Source organism: Oncorhynchus gorbuscha, linkage group LG25, assembly GCF_021184085.1.
Source record: "Oncorhynchus gorbuscha isolate QuinsamMale2020 ecotype Even-year linkage group LG25, OgorEven_v1.0, whole genome shotgun sequence".
Classification (NCBI taxonomy): Eukaryota; Metazoa; Chordata; class Actinopteri; order Salmoniformes; family Salmonidae; genus Oncorhynchus; species Oncorhynchus gorbuscha.
In genome coordinates this window covers 7,024,210-7,043,082 of record NC_060197.1, presented here as the reverse complement: position 1 = coordinate 7,043,082, position 18,873 = coordinate 7,024,210, and the positions used below count along the sequence as shown (strand labels likewise).

The following is an 18,873-nucleotide window of genomic DNA, read 5'->3' as shown; positions in this document are numbered from 1 at the left end:
CTGTCTATAGGCTGGAAGCAACAAAATGGAATCGTGGTCAGCTTTTCTGAAAGGAGGGCGGGGGAGTGCCTTATATGCATCGCGGAAGTTAGAATAACAATGATCCAGGGTTTTACCAGCCCTGGTTGCACAATCAATATGCTGATAGAATTTAGGGAGTCTTGTTTTCAGATTAGTCTTCTAATCCCCAGCTACAATGAATGCAGCCTGAGGATATGTGGTTTCCAGTTTGCATAGAGTCAAATGAAGTTCGTTCAGGGCCATCGATGTGTCTGCTTGGGGGGGAATATATGCGGCTGTGATTATAATCGAAGAGAACTCTCTTGGTAGATAATGCAGTCGACATTTGATTGTGAGGAATTCTAAGTCACGTGAACAGAAGGACTTGAGTTCCTGTATGTTGTTATGATCACATCACGTCTCGTTAATCATAAGGCATGCCCCCCGCCCTTCTTCTTACCAGAAAGATGCTTGTTTCTGTCAGCGCGATGCATGAAGAAACCAGCTGGCTGTACCGACTCCGATAGTGTGTCTCGAGTGAGCCATGTTTCCGTGAAGCAAAGAACGTTAGTCTCTTATGTCTCTCTGGAATGCTATCCTTGCTCGGATTTCATCTACCTTGTTGTCAAGAGACTGGACATTGGCCAGTAGTATGTTTGGGAGCAGTGCGCGATGTGCCGGTCTCCGGAGCCTGACCAGAAGACTGCTTCGTCTGCCCCTTTTACGGCGTTGTTGTTTTGGTTCGCCGGCTGGGATCCGATCCATTGTCCTGGGTGGTGGGCAAAACTGAGGATCTGCTTCGGGAAAGTCGTATTCCTAATCGTAATGATGGTGAGTTGACGTTGCTCTTATATCCAATAGTTCCTCCCGACTGTATGTAATAAAACCTAAGATTACCTGGGGTCCCAATGTAAGAAGTAACACGTAAAAAAAAAAAAAATACTACATAGTTTCCTAGGAACGCGAAGCGAGGCGGCCATCTTTGTCGACGCCGGAATTGTTCTGTTGTGAAGATGCCCAACATGTGACCACTATGGCTGCTTCTAGCATCTATTAGCCATTGTAAGTCGCTCTGGAAGGTGTAAATGCAATGTAAATACCTGCAGCTCTCCAAATGATGAGAGAAGGCCAGCTCCATAGGCCTTGATCTCAGAGCCCTGCTTGCAGAGGCCAAACTCCACTGTGAACCAATAGACCTGTGGACAGGCAGACACAAGGGCTCATCACATATTCAATATTGTTTTGCCTTCCTCTGGTATCAGGAGTCGTCTCACAACATCAACTACAGCCGTCTGAGATACTTACAGTAGCAAGCCTCTCAATGTACTCGTCGGGGGCACCCAGGGAAGCCAGACCGATTTCCTGTTCAGAATAGCGTCAAATAAATCATGTTATTGTCCATACAGTTGAAGTCGGGAGTTTGCATACACCTTAGCCAAATACATTTTAAACTCAGTTTCACAATTCCTGACATTTAATCAGAGTAAAAATTCCCTGTCTTGGGTCAGTTAGAATCACCACCTTATTATAAGAATGTGAAATGTCAGGATAATAGTCAAAATAGTTATTTATTTCAGCTTTTATTTCTTTCATCACATTCCCAGTGTGTCAGAACTTTACATACACTCAATTAGTATATGGTACCATTGCCTTTAAATTGTTTAACTTGGGTCAAATGTAGCCTTCCATAAGCTTCCCACAATATTGTGGCCCATTTCTACTGACAGAGCTGGTGTAACTGAGTCAGGTTTGCAGGCCTCCTTGCTCACACATGCTTTTTCAGTTCTACCCACAAATTTTCTATAGGATTGAGGTCAGGGCTTTGTTATGGCCACTCCAATACCTTGACATTGTTGCCCTTAAGCTATTTTGCCACAACTTTGGAAGTATGCTTGGGGTCATTGTCCATTTGGAAGACCCATTTGCGACCAAGCTTTAACTTCCTGACTGATGTCTTGAGATGTTGCTTCAATATATCCACATAATTATCCTGCCTCATGATGCCATCTATTTTGTGAAGTGCACCAGTCCGTCCTGCAGCAAAGCACCCCCAGAACATGATGCTGCCACCCCCGTGCTTCACGGTTGGGATGGTGTCCTTCAGCTTGCAAGCCTCCCCATTTTTCATTCAAACATAACGATGGTCATTATGGCCAAACAGTTCTATTTTTTTTCATCAGACCAGATTACATTTCTCCAAAAAGTACGATCTTTGTCCTCATGTGCAGTTGCAAACCGTAGTCTGGCTTTTTTTATGGCGGTTTTGGAGCAGTGGCTTCTTCCTTTCTGAGCGGCCTTTCAGGTTATGTCGATATAGGACTCGTTTTACTGTGGATATTGATGCTTTTGCACCTGTTTCCTCCAGCATCTTCACAAGGTCCTTTGCTGTTGTTCTGGGATTGATTTGCACTTTTCGCACTAAAGTACGTTCATCTCTAGGAGGCAGAACACGTCTCCTGCCTGAGCGGTATGACGGCTGCGTGATCCCATGGTGTTTATACTTGCGTACTATTGTTTGTACAGATGAACGTGGTACTTTCAGGCGTTTGTAAATTGCTCCCAAGGATGAACCAGAATTGTGGAGGTCCACCATTTTTTTCTGAGGTCTTGGCTGATTTCTTTTGATTTTCCCATGATGTCAAGCAAAGAGGCACTGAGTTTGAAGGTAGGCCTTGAAATACATCCACATGTACACCTCCAATTGACTCAAATGATGTCAATTAGCCTACCAGAAGCTTCTAAAGCCATGACATAATTTTCTGGAATTTTCCAAGCTATTTAAAGGCACAGTCATTTTAGTGTATGTAAACTTTTGACCCACTGGAATTGTGATACAGTGAAATAATCTGTCTGTAAACAATTGTTGGAAAAACTACTTGTGTCATGCACAAAGTAGATGTCCTAACAGACTTGCAAAAACTATAGTTTGTTTACAAGACATTTGTGGAGTGGTTGAAAAACGCGTTTTAATGACTCCAACCTAAGTGTATGTAAACTTCTGACTTCAACTGTATCTGCTTCAGGATATTGTGCTGTAACACAGATGAAAGTGTTCTACAGGAGTAAAACCAATATTAGAGAAAAACTGACACATGCAGTACAGTTGCATGGCATTCTCCTCTATCCTCTTCAACATTATGACTAGCATGACTGTGTTTGAAGCTGATCTTTAAAGTGGTACCCTTTTTCACGCCAACGATAGTTCTCTGAAGTTATGATACCAGCAGGGGTTAAAGAAAGTTCATGTCCTCTTGTGTTCTTTACCTGTGAGAATTGGGCAAAGGTGGGGTCAGCAAACAGAGGAACATGGCCCAGGAGTTCATGGCAGATATCCCTGTGGAGAGATGTAAGTCAATGACTGTAGAACATATTCAACTGGTCCCAAGGTGGGGTGTGTGTATATATATATATACACTATATAAAGGCACGGGCACAACAGTGGCGTTTGCCGGCCGAAAATACTTAACAGGGTGCCGTAATTTGCAAACCGAGTACCAACCGATTCTATGTGTGTGGAAACGGGCGAAAATGACAAATCGGACGGTCCATAAAACATACCATGGGAATGTTATGTTTTTTATGTTTTTTTTTCCCTTAAAATGACGAGGGTGACACTTACGGCTCAGGTGTGTACATGGGCTTGGATTGGTGCCGGATGTACTGTGTAGAGTGGAAGACTCGGAAGGCCAGACCAGCCAGGAAATCCCGAGAGGAGAGCAGGCCAGCCACTGGGCGCAGCCGAAAACCTGTGCACGCTAAAACAGAGAGGAGGGGAGGGTACCATGTCAGTGTATGTGGGACGCTGATAGAAGCAGAGGAACTGGGGCACTTAGGCACGATCGGTTGTCTTTACACTGCAGGTAGCGTGAGATGTCCTCCAGCTGGGGGATGTTGTCCTGCCTGTAGCCGCAGTACTGCTCCAGCAGGGGGAACACACGGTTGTGCTCGCGGCAGGCGTGCGTGGGGTACAGAGTCTTCAGCTCATTGAACACTGTGCTCCATGTGGCCTTCTCCTCTGCTGTGTACTCCACCTTGGGAATGACCTGGCCACTGAAACAGAGAGACACACTGTTGTTAAAACACACTTGTGTATAAAATGTTATTCTATACACAGACACACAGTCCCTATTTGGTGAGGGAGGATGGATGGGGGGGATCAGTGAGTGGATTCACTTCATTATTCTACCAAGGTCCCACTGCTATGTAAATGTGAGCTTCCTGTGAGGGCGTTTTCATTGGGGCTGGCGCTCTTTGTAGTTCCTGGGAATAATGAAGTCTCAATTATGCGAACAAAGCTAGAGGCTTCAAATCCACCACTGCCCCCTCTGTAATTTGTCCCCTTTTGTTTGTGGTCATTTTCAATAAAAGGCCAAGCGGGGACTGAAATGAGGCTGGAGGAGAGAGCCATAGATCACTTCTAGTAGCCCAAGAGAAAAAGTATTCTTGTCTGGATGGATGGATAGTTACTGTCTGTAGCTGTAGGCAATGTCGGCAAACTCCTTCCTCCTGGTTCTGTACACTGGGTCTGTGAAGCCCTGGAGTGAAAGACAGAAGTAATCCATGTTAGATCTTATTTATGATCACTGCCTGGCCCTGTATATAGTGTGTAAATCCTCAGCTAGGACCACTTGGACACTTTGACAGCATCATACTCTCCCACTCTGCTGAGAGCCCTGGCTGGAAACACATATTCAAATGAGGCCTTTGTAGAATGTATGCTGCTCACGAGGAATACATTTCACTTTATAGACGGTGGCAAAAGGGAGCAATTATCTATAATTATAGGGGCTCAATTAAAGCAATGACATCAATTTGGGGCCCTAGAGAGTTTCCATTAGAATAGATAGCAGAGTGGGGACTCATCACGATTTGAGTCTTTCATAAAACACACGTGTGGGTGCACATGCACACACACATGTACATGCGTATGTACACGCACACACACAAATCAAATGAAATAGTAATTGTCACACGCTTCATATAACAAGTGTGACCTAACAGTGAAATGTCAACTTACGGGCCCTTCCCAACAATGCAGACACACAGACAATACATTTACATTACATTTAAGTCATTTAGCAGACGCTCTTATCCAGAGCGACTTACAAATTGGTGCATTCACCTTATGACATCCAGTGGAACAGCCACTTTACAATAGTGCATCTAAATATTTTAAGGGGGAGGGGGTGAGAAGGATTACTTTATCCTATCCTAAGTATTCCTTAAAGAGGTGGGGTTTCAGGTGTCTCCGGAAGGTGGTGATTGACTCCGCTGTCCTGGCGTAGTGAGGGAGTTTGTTCCACCATTGGGGAGCCAGAGCAGCGAACAGTTTTGACTGGGCTGAGCGGGAACTGTACTTCCTCAGTGGTAGGGAGACGAGCAGGCCAGAGGTGGATGAACGCAGTGCCCTTATTTGGGTGTAGGGCCTGATCAGAGCCTGGAGGTACTGAGGTGCCGTTCCCCTCACAGCTCCGTAGGCAAGTACCATGGTCTTGTAGCGGATGCGAGCTTCAACTGGAAGCCAGTGGAGAGAGCGGAGGAGCGGGGTGACGTGAGAGAACTTGGGAAGGTTGAACACTAGACGGGCTGCGGCGTTCTGGATGAGTTGTAGGGGTTTAATGGCACAGGCAGGGAGCCCAGCCAACAGCGAGTTGCAGTAATCCAGACGGGAGATGACAAGTGCCTGGATTAGGACCTGCGCCGCTTCCTGTGTGAGGCAGGGTCGTACTCTGCGGATGTTGTAGAGCATGAACCTACAGGAACGGGCCACCGTCTTGATGTTAGTTGAGAACGACAGGGTGTTGTCCAGGATCACACCAAGGTTCTTAGCGCTCTGGGAGGAGGACACAATGGAGTTGTCAACCGTGATGGCGAGATCATGGAACGGGCAGTCCTTCCCCGGGAGGAAGAGCAGCTCCGTCTTGCCGAAGTTCAGCTTGAGGTGGTGATCCGTCATCCACACTGATATGTCTGCCAGACATGCAGAGATGCGATTCGCCACCTGGTCATCAGAAGGGGGAAAGGAGAAGATTAATTGTGTGTCGTCTGCATAGCAATGATAGGAGAGACCATGTGAGGTTATGACAGAGCCAAGTGACTTGGTGTATAGCGAGAATAGGAGAGGGCCTAGAACAGAGCCCTGGGGGACACCAGTGGTGAGAGCGCGTGGTGAGGAGACAGATTCTCGCCACGCCACCTGGTAGGAGCGACCTGTCAGGTAGGACGCAATCCAAGCGTGGGCGCGCCAGAGATGCCCAACTCGGAGAGGGTGGAGAGGAGGATCTGATGGTTCACAGTATCGAAGGCAGCCGATAGGTCTAGAAGGATGAGAGCAGAGGAGAGAGAGTTAGCTTTAGCGGTGCGGAGCGCCTCCGTGATACAGAGAAGAGCAGTCTCAGTTGAATGACTAGTCTTGAAACCTGACTGATTTGGATCAAGCAGGTCATTCTGAGAGAGATAGCGGGAGAGCTGACCAAGGACGGCACGTTCAAGAGTTTTGGAGAGAAAAGAAAGAAGGGATACTGGTCTGTAGTTGTTAACATCGGAGGGATCGAGTGTAGGTTTTTTCAGAAGGGGTGCAACTCTCGCTCTCTTGAAGACGGAAGGGACGTAGCCAGCGGTCAGGGATAAGTTGATGAGCGAGGTGAGGTAAGGGAGAAGGTCTCCGGAAATGGTCTGGAGAAGAGAGGAGGGGATAGGGTCGAGCGGGCAGGTTGTTGGGCGGCCGGCCGTCACAAGACGCGAGATTTCATCTGGAGAGAGAGGGGAGAAAGAGGTCAGAGCACAGGGTAGGGCAGTGTGAGCAGAACCAGCAGTGTCGTTTGACTTAGCAAACGAGGATCGGATGTCGTCGACCTTCTTTTCAAAATGGTTGACGAAGTCATCTGCAGAGAGGGAGGAGGAGGGGGAGGGGGAGGAGGATTCAGGAGGGAGGAGAAGGTGGCAAAGAGCTTCCTAGGGTTAGAGGCAGATGCTTGAAATTTAGAGTGGTAGAAAGTGGTTTTAGCAGCAGAGACAGAGGAGGAAAATGTAGAGAGGAGGGAGCGAAAGGATGCCAGGTCCGCAGGGAGGCGAGTTTTCCTCCATTTCCGCTCGGCTGCCCGGAGCCCTGTTCTGTGAGCTCGCAATGAGTCGTCAAGCCATGGAGCGGGAGGGGAGGACCGAGCCGGCCTGGAAGATAGGGGACATAGAGAGTCAAAGGATGCAGAAAGGGAGGAGAGGAGCGTTGAGGAGGCAGAATCAGGAGATAGGTTGGAGAAGGTTTGAGCAGAGGGAAGAGATGATAGGATGGAAGAGGAGAGAGTAGCGGGGGAGAGAGAGCGAAGGTTGGGACGGCGCGATACCATCCGAGTAGGGGCAGTGTGGGAAGTGTTGGATGAGAGCGAGAGGGAAAAGGATACAAGGTAGTGGTCGGAGACTTGGAGGGGAGTTGCAATGAGGTTAGTGGAAGAACAGCATCTAGTAAAGATGAGGTCGAGCGTATTGCCTGCCTTGTGAGTAGGGGGAAGGTGAGAGGGTGAGGTCAAAAGAGGAGAGGAGTGGAAAGAAGGAGGCAGAGAGGAATGAGTCAAAGGTAGACGTGGGGAGGTTAAAGTCGCCCAGAACTGTGAGAGGTGAGCCGTCCTCAGGAAAGGAGCTTATCAATGCATCAAGCTCATTGATGAACTCTCGAGGGGACCTGGAGGGCGATAAATGATAAGGATGTTAAGCTTGAAAGGGCTGGTAACTGTGACAGCATGAAATTCAAAGGAGGCGATAGACAGATGGGTAAGGGGAGAAAGAGAGAATGACCACTTGGGAGAGATAAGGATCCCGATGCCACCACCCCGCTGACCAGAAGCTCTCGGGGTGTGCGAGAACACGTGGGCGGACGAAGAGAGAGCAGTAGGAGTAGCAGTGTTATCTGTGGTGATCCATGTTTCTGTCAGTGCCAAGAAGTCGAGGGACTGGAGGGAGGCATAGGCTGAGATGAACTCTGCCTTGTTGGCCGCAGATCGGCAGTTCCAGAGGCTACCGGAGACCTGGAACTCCACGTGGGTCGTGCGCGCTGGGACCACCAGATTAGGGTGGCAGCGGCCACGCGGTGTGGAGCGTTTGTATGGTATGTGCAGAGAGGAGAGAACAGGGATAGACAGACACATAGTTGACAGGCTACAGAAGAGGCTACGCTAATGCAAGGAGATTGAATGACAAGTGGACTACACGTCTCGAATGTTCAGAAAGTTAAGCTTACGTAGCAAGAATCTTATTGACTAAAATGATTAAAATGATACAATACTGCTGAAGTAGGCTAGCTGGCAGTGGCTGCGTTGTTGACTTTGTAGGCTAGCTGGCAGTGGCTGCGTTGTTGACACTACACTAATCAAGTCGTTCCGTTGAGTGTAATAGTTTATACAGTGCTGCTATTCGGGGCTAGCTGGCTAGCTAGCAGTGTTGATTACGTTACGTTGCGTTAAAAGAACGACAATAGCTGGCTAGCTAACCTAGAAAATCGCTCTAGACTACACAATTATCTTTGATACACAGACGGCTATGTAGCTAGCTATGTAGCTAGCTACGATCAAACAAATCAAACCGTTGTGCTGTAAAGAAATGAAATGAAAAATGTGATACTACCTGTGGAGCGAAGCGGAATGCGACCGGGTTGTTGAGTGCGGAAGTTCTATTCAGTAGACGTTGGCTAGCTGTTGGCTAGCTAGCAGAGTCTCCTACGTTAAGGACGACAAATAGCTGGCTAGCTAACCTCGGTAAATTAAGATAATCACTCTAAGACTACACGCTCTAAACTACACAATTATCTTGGATACGTAGACAGCAAAGACAACTATGTAGCTAGCTAACACTACACTAATCAAGTCGTTCAGTTGAGTGTAATAGTTTCTACAGTGCTGCTATTCGGTAGACGGTGGACGTTTGCTAGCTGGCTAGCTGCTGGGCAGATAGCAGTGTAGACTATGTTAGGACGACGAAATACGAAGTTGCAATAGAAGTGCTGACTGTTTCACTTTGTTGTCCTCTTTCTTTTCCTTTTTCTTCTGTCCTTCTTTTGTCCTTATTTAGTCTTCCTTTCTTCTGTTAACTAGATATTTTTTGTTGTTATTCTTTGTAAGCTAGCTAGCTTCTTACAGGAGAGTCCCTAGCAACTGCTTAGCAACAAGTAAACAATTCTGCTAGCAATTCAACTAGCTAAGATAACTGTACAATTTTATGAAAAATAGTTAATTTTTCAAAAGCCCGTCTTTTTTGGTTTGTTCCTGGTTTTGTCTTCTATTGAGTCTTGCAGTTTTCTCTTGATTTTTTCGATGTACTTCACTCTAAAAAAACATTTAAATCTCAATATATACAGGAGCTCATTTTTCAGCAGCTGCTCAATTTAGAACTCCGGAACAATACAATACAATACAAAGCAGACACCCAGTACACAGTGTGTAGGATGTAAACAGACAGTAATAAATGGTTGATCCTTACAGGGTGATCAGAATCCAGCTCAGATCCGTAGCTCAGAATCTGGTTGGCAAAGCGATCCAAGTCCTGGATGTCATTGGGGAACCATGGAACTGTGGGACGGGGGAATCTCCTCATTACCCAGTTCAGGTGAATATGACAAATAGATATATACATGGCCAAAACAGACCAGAGTAAAACCAGTCAAAACAATGGTGCATAACCTCTTGAGATGTAGAAAACTACAATTTAGTCATATTTACAATTGTCTGTAGTATATCTGCCTTGTGTTCAATGTCCAGTTCCAAAATGTAAATTGATTGAAACAAGTGAAGCCCAAATGAATATTGATGTGGATGGCTTTGTGGGGGTTTTGCCTGCAGGGTGCTTTGTATTGGGATAGAACACTATCCAGTAACCATGTTGACAGTGAACAGAGCACCAGAGGAGGTCACCCATTGGCTCATTTATGACAGTTAGAAGTACTGGACGTCGACCATTAATCTAAATCGAGGCCGTGTGGTCCAGCCTGAGGCTAGGAGAACAATGGGACTCCACCAAACTCCTCTCAAAACAGCCTGTCTCCATCTCAGACCATAAATATCTCTAATATCCTCCAATCACACATTAACCTGTCGCCCTGTCCAGTAGACGATAGGGCTAGGCAGAGGGGGCTTGGTGGTGGCCCTGTCTATCTGGGATGAGCGATGACCCTGTTCGGGTTTCCCTCCTCTGGGTCTGTGATAGAGGCAGTCTGTTCTGTGACAGTCGGTGACACTGGGCTCCTCTGTTTGCAGCCAGGCCAGTTGGTACCCAGTAACTAAACTAATGTCATTGTGGAAACAACTAATAAAGGAGGCTGGATGTGAGGGACAGGCCATCCGTCTCCGCGGCGACGCTCATCACCTCATTAGACAGTCTGGCTGGTGGCCTGCTAAAGCGCCACCCAAAGTTCAGATCATGTGACACACACACACAGGCTTTGTCTACTTCCCCCTTCTCCCTCCTAGACACAAATATATCATCACATAATTATTGTTAAGTACACTTAAAATAATGATTTAATAGTCATGATTTTAATCAGTCATGGTTTTTAAAACTTTCAGTCATGGTTTCTAATATGTTATATGCATATCTAGATTGATTATTCATTGATAATATCTTTCTATATACATACTCATACACACCAGGATTAGGATGAATTTCATTTAAACTCTAGTCAATTCAAAAAGTAATTCTGTATTCCAATTCCAAATATTCCTAATTAAAAAGCGTTGCCGAGAGTTGGAATTAACCCCAATCCTGATACACACACCTGTGTCCTTCTGTTTGTTGCGTGAGAGCTCGTGCACGTGGCCACTGATCTCGGTGCGCAGGCCGTCGATGACCTCGTCCAGGGACTTGGAGTTGCTGGTGTCCACGCTGATGAAGAACTCAAACTCCTGGTTGTTCAGTCGCGACGGGCGAGACTCAATGTGCATCAGGTTGATGCCCTTCTCCTGTTGAGTCAGAGACAGAGGAGAAGCCATGTAGCTCTGTAAATCCTGTGTGACAGCTGGGTGGTTCAATCCTGCTATTAGATCTTGTAAATCACTTTATTTCTTTGGTTATTTTGTTTTGTATATTTACTTTAAAAGCATCATTGTATTATTGACAATAAAAGTTAGGTTACATCTTTGAAAAACGAGTTTAAAAACCTGTGATTCAACTCATGACGATACAGCACTGGAAATACTTTGTGTGGACTTAGCATACCCCTAGAGGGCGCCAAGTGCACATCCAAACAGTGGTCGTTTGACAGGCTTTGTGGAGTCGACCATGCCCTTAGGACAGAACAGTACACCACTAAACAATCAACCAGATAATTAACTGTGGGCTGGATGTTATAGGACCGACCTAGAGCCAGGACGTGAGCTGAGGTAGCATTGAAAGGGCTTGCACAACAACCATATGAATCTGCTGTTGTTTTAACATCCAACAGCATTTAGTTACAAAACAACGCTCCAAAATATGCCCCCCGCCCAGTTAATGTGGACCCAGGGCCTCTATGGGTCGTTTGGGTAGATTTGTGTACCTCCTAGGGATGTCGCTATGCTCCTGGTGACTTTTGAAGTGGAATGAATGTCTACCACAAGTCCTCATGTGAGTGACATTAACCCTACCCATGCCCTGGCTGGGCTAAGGCCTTGGTCCAGTCATGACAAGCTTACTGATGCTAGGAATGAACTCCTCACATGTCATCCAACCCACATCACATGGGCTGGCGTTTCAGAGGGATAAACAGGGAGTTAGTGAGATGTAACTGGGGACTGGAACTGCATAGGAGGACTTCTTGACTCCAAATGAATCCTGTAAATGTACATGGGTATGAATGATGCTGGTTATGCAGCTGGGTGATGTGGATATAGGGAGCCAATGTAAACGTTTCCTTTGTATTCGGTCCTTCCTACTTGAGCTGTCATTTTCAGGTTCTCACATTCAAATGATCATGGTTTCTATTTGGATGCCTTCGATGTTTCACTCCACATATATAAAGCCATATGGGAACATTGTATTCCTAAACCATGCATATGATCCTGTCTTCCCACTGATGACTGAGAGGTGCTCTACAGGGGTGGGGGGGTGCCAGCTGATGTTGATGGTTGTCAGGGTAACGTGGCCTGTTTTTATAGAAAAGGAGGGTGTGGATGCCGGAAAGTGATTGGACTAAAACTTGGTCTGATGGTGGGGAGGTTTTGGGTTTTACAGGGAGATGGGGGTGGAGTAGGGGTGGATCTGAGGAATGAGAGCTCATAGGTGCAGAGGAGCTTCTCATGTGTACATTTGGAGCACAGCACGTGGAAGATACTTATTGATCTCACACATCTCCACAAACACACATTAAGATTTTCTTTTTAATCTGTATGGGAGAGTGGGGTAGGTTGAGCTGTTATTTACATTCAGCATCACAACATCAAGGGAAATATAGTATATAACAAAGATATCTACATATATTTCAGGGTGGTGTGTGTCCCTGGAAATAATCAGAATTCATAATATTTTTGAAAACGGCTTGCCCCCCCCCCCCCCCCCAAAAAAAAAGTGGTCTCTCTTGTCACAACTGAAAATAGGGACAGGGTGAGTGGGTGATGGGAATGGAAGGTCAAAGTTTAATTCATGGAATGGGGATGTGGTATATTGTATATTTAAATGTATGCCTACTTTCAGATATAGATCTCTCTGTACAAAATGACTAACCCTTCCATTTCTTGACCAGTTGTCTGGGACAGGGATGTTGTTTCCATGTACCAATTCGTAGGCAAGTTATTTTGAGGCGATTAGGCCCATGAAATGGGTCTGCAAAATGATTGATATGCTCATCAAGCTCAGCCTCCATGTCAATCAGATAAGACCTCGTGTGCCTCTGCTACTCTCTCATAGCCTCTCTTTCACAAGGAACATGTTAGTTTTCTTTTCTTTTGTCAATGTACCTCTTCAGTGTCATTCAGTCTATTTTTTTCCCATCCATTGCTGCTGATCGAATGGACTTCTTCCCCTCTCTCACTCCGTTGGCTGCTCTCTCCAGAACCTCAAGGGGGCTAGACCCCCTGATTGCTTTACATTTGTATACACGGGACATGAGGATGTCTGCTCTGTATCAATACAAATGCAATATCTTGAGTTCATGTGCATGACCTATTGCAGGCATATTATGCATACAACTCACCAAATTGAATAATTTGTATGGAGAATGGTAACCATTGGCTCTACTTATTCTAATGTCCATTTTCTCAACTTACTTCAAGGCAAACATTTTGTCTATATGAGCCAACATAGCTACAAGGATGAACTTTCAAGCTAGGTTTAGAACCTCATGTGAAGTTTATAGAGACCCCAACTGATGTATAAAACCATCTACATTGGTTCCGATTCAAGCATGAAACACATAGCACACTAAATGAATTTATTTTCTGTTTTTTGGACCTAACTTACCACTTTTTCCATGTGGTTTCTTCCTTCACAAGACTCCATGAAATGATGACCTCTTCCTAAATATTTGGTCAGATGATTCATTGTGTGTATGGTTTCTTAGAAACAAGGGGTGGCTCAACTAACCCCGCTCTCCCCTACAAGTGAGGCACAAGACAATCCAATTCTGTTTTGACCACTAGGACATTACACTTCGATAGCACTTCATCGTCGAAGGTGAAACAATGGATGTGCTGCCCAACAGCCCCGACTGCGTGCTACGAAGTACACAGTCGTTTAAGTCAACACAAAATAAATCAAAAAACAATGCACCTTGGTACAGGGTCAACTGTTGCTGGTGGCAACAACACAACATGGTTAAATGAACCCAGTAGCCATAACTGGTGGCCATATTGGGGTCTGATGGGTGTCTTCCAGTCTGTTTGACTATTTCAAAAACAGAAACCTCAGCCTGCATCGTGGATCAAAGAGCGGCCTGGAAAGATTGTGTCCACAGCTGCTCCCGTAGATATCTAAGATAAAGATGTCATCACACTAACAAGTTACCATAGAGCCGTAAATCTACACTGTCAGGCTTACACTCTAAATTCAGTAACCTACATTAACAACATTGGCTACTAATACATTGGACAAAGACGTCAGATCAACAACCACATTTTGGTTAATATTTGATTGAGTTGTCAACAAACTCAAAATATTTCAAATAGACCAAACCTTGAACCCTGGTTGAAAGGTCTTGGGTTAAAGTGACACAACAATGTTCAACATGTATGTGTTAAGACAGCTACAGCATCATCGATGATGATGATGCAATGGTATCATGTTGATTCCGAAATAACAAGGAAACAATGTTGACTAACACTTTTTGCCCAGGAGTAGAGGGAACCTACTGCACCAACCTAAAGCCTAGGACTTGAATGATACATTATGTTTAAAAATAACTTGGGGTAGTCCTCCAACTCCTTCACACCCTGCTGGAAACTATCCACTAACATTTGGCTAGTTAAATGTTCATGTAAGTTCTTCCCCAGGGAAATGTCCAGTATTCATACTTCATGGGGGTGCAGTAGTTACCGTACAGTGCATTTACTGGTAGCATCCAATGGTGGAGCATTATTTTCCATGACCTTGGCCTCTGTTGCAGGAGCCTGCATAGAGATTTAACAAACTGGTCTATATGTATGAGAGAGCCTGTTTCAATCGGACACAGAGCTGTACACATTAAAACACAGCAGGCCCTACGGTAGGATATACTCCAACTGGGGGGAACTATGTACTGTATTCAGCCAGACACGGGTCCTTCACGGGGGCAGGTACCCGGATGCAAGAGGATGGTCAGTAACCTCGAACATCTGGAACTAACTGGAAACACGCTGTCTTAAGAAGCGCGTTTGGTTGCATACCTTGTAAATTCTTACATGGGAGGAGAGAAGGGAAACGAGGGAAGGTCTGGCTAACTCAGTGTGAAGCCCTGGCCTACATGGAGGGAGAGAAGGGAAACGAGGGAAGGTCTGGCTAACTCAGTGTGAAGCCCTGGCCTACATGAAGCCCTGGATGGAGGGAGAGAAGGGAAACGAGGGAAGGTCTGGCTAACTCGGTGTGAAGCCCTGGCCTACATGGAGGGAGAGAAGGGAAACGAGGGAAGGTCTGGCTAACTCAGTGTGAAGCCCTGGCCTACATGGAGGGAGAGAAGGGAAACGAGGGAAGGTCTGGCTAACTCAGTGTGAAGCCCTGGCCTACATGGAGGGAGAGAAGGGAAACGAGGGGAAGGTCTGGCTAACTCAGTGTGAAGCCCTGGCCTACATGGAGGGAGAGAAGGGAAACGAGGGAAGGTCTGGCTAACTCAGTGTGAAGCCCTGGCCTACATGGAGGGAGAGAAGGGAAACGAGGGAAGGTCTGGCTAACTCAGTGTGAAGCCCTGGCCTACATGGAGGGAGAGAAGGGAAACGAGGGAAGGTCTGGCTAACTCAGTGTGAAGCCCTGGCCTACATGGAGGGAGAGAAGGGAAACGAGGGAAAGTCTGGCTAACTCAGTGTGAAGCCCTGGCCTACATGGAGGGAGAGAAGGGAAACGAGGGAAGGTCTGGCTAACTCAGTGTGAAGCCCTGGCCTACATGGAGGGAGAAGGGAAACGAGGGAAGGTCTGGCTAACTCAGTGTGAAGCCCTGGCCTACATGGAGGAGAGAAGGGAAACGAGGGAAGGTCTGGCTAACTCAGTGTGAAGCCCTGGCCTACATGGAGGGAGAGAAGGGAAACGAGGGAAGGTCTGGCTAACTCAGTGTGAAGCCCTGGCCTACATGGAGGGAGAGAAGGGAAACGAGGGAAGGTCTGGCTAACTCAGTGTGAAGCCCTGACTGTCTCTTTAAATTGGTCCCTGGACTGACAAATGGCAGCTAGTAAACGTCTGTCTGATCTTCTAGTCTCTCTGATTTTTATGGGCATGATCGTTACCTCCCTAAGTTGCTAGTGATAAATGGTCTCGTGGAACTCATTGGTAGAGCATGGCGCTTGCAAAATCAGGGTTGTGGGTTGGATTCCCACAGGAAACCAATATGAAAGCATGTATGAAAATGTATTCCCTCGCTACTGTAAAAGGCTCTGGATTAGAGTGTCTGCTGAATGACTCCAATGTAAAAAAAATAACTGTCCTCCTGAAGGAGTGACGAAGCCGTTTTCCTGGTCCAGAACACAGCTGTGAAGTTGACTCTGAAGATACTGTGGATTAGTCTTTTTCCATCTGTTTTATTCATATTTGGAACACATGGTATGACATGGATAAAAACACCTGATCGTTTGCTTATAGCCTGTTGTTGTGCTTGTACTGAACAACAGCCTCATACTCACTTCTCTTTCTCACCTACAGAAACTATTTCAACATCTAGCTTTTAAAGTTAAATAAAGATGAAATAAATAATAATAAAGCTATTTCAGCTTTTACAGCTTTTGCAGCTTTTACATCTTTTACAGCTTTTGCAGCTTTTACAGCTATTTCAGCTTTTGCAGCTTTTACAGCTATTTCAGCTTTTGCAGCTTTTTCAGCTTTTACAGCTATTTCAGCTTTTACGCCTATTTCAGATTTTACAGCTATTTCAGCTTTTACAGTTATTTAAGATTTTACAGCTATTTCAGCTTTTATAGCTATTTCAGCTTTTACATCTATTTCAGCTTTTACATCTATTTCAGCTTTTACAGCTATTTCAGCTTTTACAGCTATTTCAGCTTTTACAGCTATTTCAGCTTTTACAGCCTTTTCAGCTTTTACAGCTTTTACAGCTATTACTGCTTTTGCAGCTTTTACAGCTATTACTGCTTTCACAGCTATTTCAGCTACTACTGCTTTCAGCCTTTTCTTTTTTTCTTTTTTAGCTTTCCATGTTTTTTACTTCTTATTTGTCCTTGACCCATGACTCATTGGACAAACACATCAGAGCATTTCAGAATAAAGTACATTACTGCACATGTACGATTGTTTGTTTATACTGTTTACATTCATGTTCACGGTTATGTTGAGTGATTTACCTCAAACAGCCTGAGGGCTTTGGCCAGCGCCCCAATCTCCTCCTTCAGGGAGAAGAAGCAGGACAGCACCCCCGCCTTGGCATTGGTCTCTTCCTCCAGGTACATGGAGCCTTTCCTCTGCAACAAGACAAGACTCACAGCAATTTGACTTAAGACCCCCGGGGCTGGACCTTACCACTGCACACATTCCAGGGGGGCAACCTTCTGTAGCGTGGTGACCCTTGGCATTACCTCAACTACACTGCTATTTCTCTTCCTTTATGCCCTCTCACTCTTTCGCTCTCTGATTAGCCAAACCGCAAACACGTCGCCCACTCCCTAATGACTGAGCCTCCACAATCTGACCCACAAACCTGATTGGAATCCAGGTAGATCAAACAGTTGAACAAATAGGCATTATATCATTAGGGTTGTGTTCATTTAATCCATGAATGAAAGTATCACTCACAATGAAAAATCATGTTTGGTGTTTGTGTGTGGCCTGTGGTTATAGAACCCAGGTTATTTTGCGTATTCTAAAAGACTTACCTCTTAAAGCGCAAATCTTTCACACCTTTCCCCTCTGACCTTTTGTAGTAGTGACCCCTGACACCATCTCATCCAAATGGACTATTTATCTCTACTCAGCACCAATACCTCGACGTCCACAATTCCTTGAACTTCGCTGTTTATTGGGATTCTATCCATTTAGAATCTCCACAGTCCGTTATTGTGATGAATTAACAAAAAATAAATGTTTTATCATTACCTCTCAAGCAAAAGCTGATGCTAAACTTTTCTAGATCAGATTAAAAAGATCTATACATATATTTATCACACACATTCCTGCATGGATTCATAGTCACTGACCTTTTAACATGATTCACAATGACTATGAGATGTTAGTCTAGTCTGTGTTGCCATTCCGCCGACTAGAACATTCCATCCACAGTGAACAACATACAGTAGCTGGACAGTGAACAACAGAGCTGCCATTCTAATAGCCGCTTCACCAAATGACACTGTGACTTTATACAATAGCACGTTTTAAAGGGGGTTTGTCCAATGCCAAATATACCTGTTCCCTTCCCTATCTCGTGACATGGAATTTACTGCACAATAATAATGATATGGCTATATTGAATGAATAGAATCATAAAACCATCAGTTATCCTCATTCTAGTATTATAAGTCAATGAGTTTATACATGTATATTACTCATTCAACATTATAACATATTGTCATCACCGTTATATTATTAGTGAAAAAACAAGTTCATAAATGTATGTTGTTAAACATTTAATATGATTGTTTACACTAGATTTGATGTTCAATATTGCTTACCTCTTTGCCATTGTCCGGTGTGGGATAGTCCCCGTTAATATTTTTGTATGCCTTGTCCATCCTCCAGTCTTCTCGTTGCGCAGGTGTGAAACTACTGATGCTGAATGTGTGTGCTTTGGTCGAATTTGTTTGAGCAGCTCAAGTTCAACTTCAGCCATTCATGTTGTCCCACCTGACACAACACCCCTTTATGGTTTGTATCCCTGTCACGCGAATGAGTATAGCCCTATGGAGCCATGACGTTATGAAATTGCTATATTGGAACATTTTGTTCTTTGCTATATTGGCACACCTGGTTCTTATTGTCTAGCGCTGAGGTAGAGTTGGCTAAGTAAATGTTCAGAAACAACGTTTCGTAACCATAACCAAGCCTCCACCCACAGGACTTCCCTGTGATGTAACAGATGAATATGACTTAGGTATATTGATGAAGAGGATGGTCAATGCATCCCTATACTGTGACACATGCTCATAATGAGACATTGGACCACTATAATGACCCTAAAATCAATATAGTTGTGTAGCTGCTACTCATATAAGGCTACGTTATGACAGTAAACGACGCAACTTGTATCGATCAAAAGTTTGTTGCAGTTCTTTAGGTATTTTGTGTTATGAA

The 18,873-nt window shown here is 45.1% G+C and overlaps 1 protein-coding gene across 2 annotated transcripts in view; it reads right to left on the bottom strand.

The window, feature by feature from the left end:
• Positions 1–18,525, bottom strand: part of LOC124014505 (phenylalanine-4-hydroxylase-like) — a 28,967-nt gene extending 10,442 nt beyond the window's left edge. Inside the window, exons 1-10 of one of the 2 annotated variants that reach the window (XM_046329586.1) lie at positions 18,255–18,525; positions 16,932–17,048; positions 10,760–10,943; positions 9,469–9,557; positions 4,468–4,535; positions 3,854–4,050; positions 3,620–3,755; positions 3,265–3,334; positions 1,306–1,362; positions 1,101–1,196 (exon numbers count right to left, since the gene is read on the bottom strand). In XM_046329586.1, the coding sequence (XP_046185542.1) occupies positions 1,101–1,196; positions 1,306–1,362; positions 3,265–3,334; positions 3,620–3,755; positions 3,854–4,050; positions 4,468–4,535; positions 9,469–9,557; positions 10,760–10,943; positions 16,932–17,048; positions 18,255–18,314 (1,074 nt within the window). In that variant the 5' untranslated portion in view covers positions 18,315–18,525. Of the gene's footprint in view, positions 1–1,100; positions 1,197–1,305; positions 1,363–3,264; positions 3,335–3,619; positions 3,756–3,853; positions 4,051–4,467; positions 4,536–9,468; positions 9,558–10,759; positions 10,944–16,931; positions 17,049–17,459; positions 18,193–18,254 lie in introns of those variants that run through there. The other variant, XM_046329588.1, reaches the window with a different exon arrangement.
• Between the last annotated feature and the right edge of the window lie 348 nt (positions 18,526–18,873).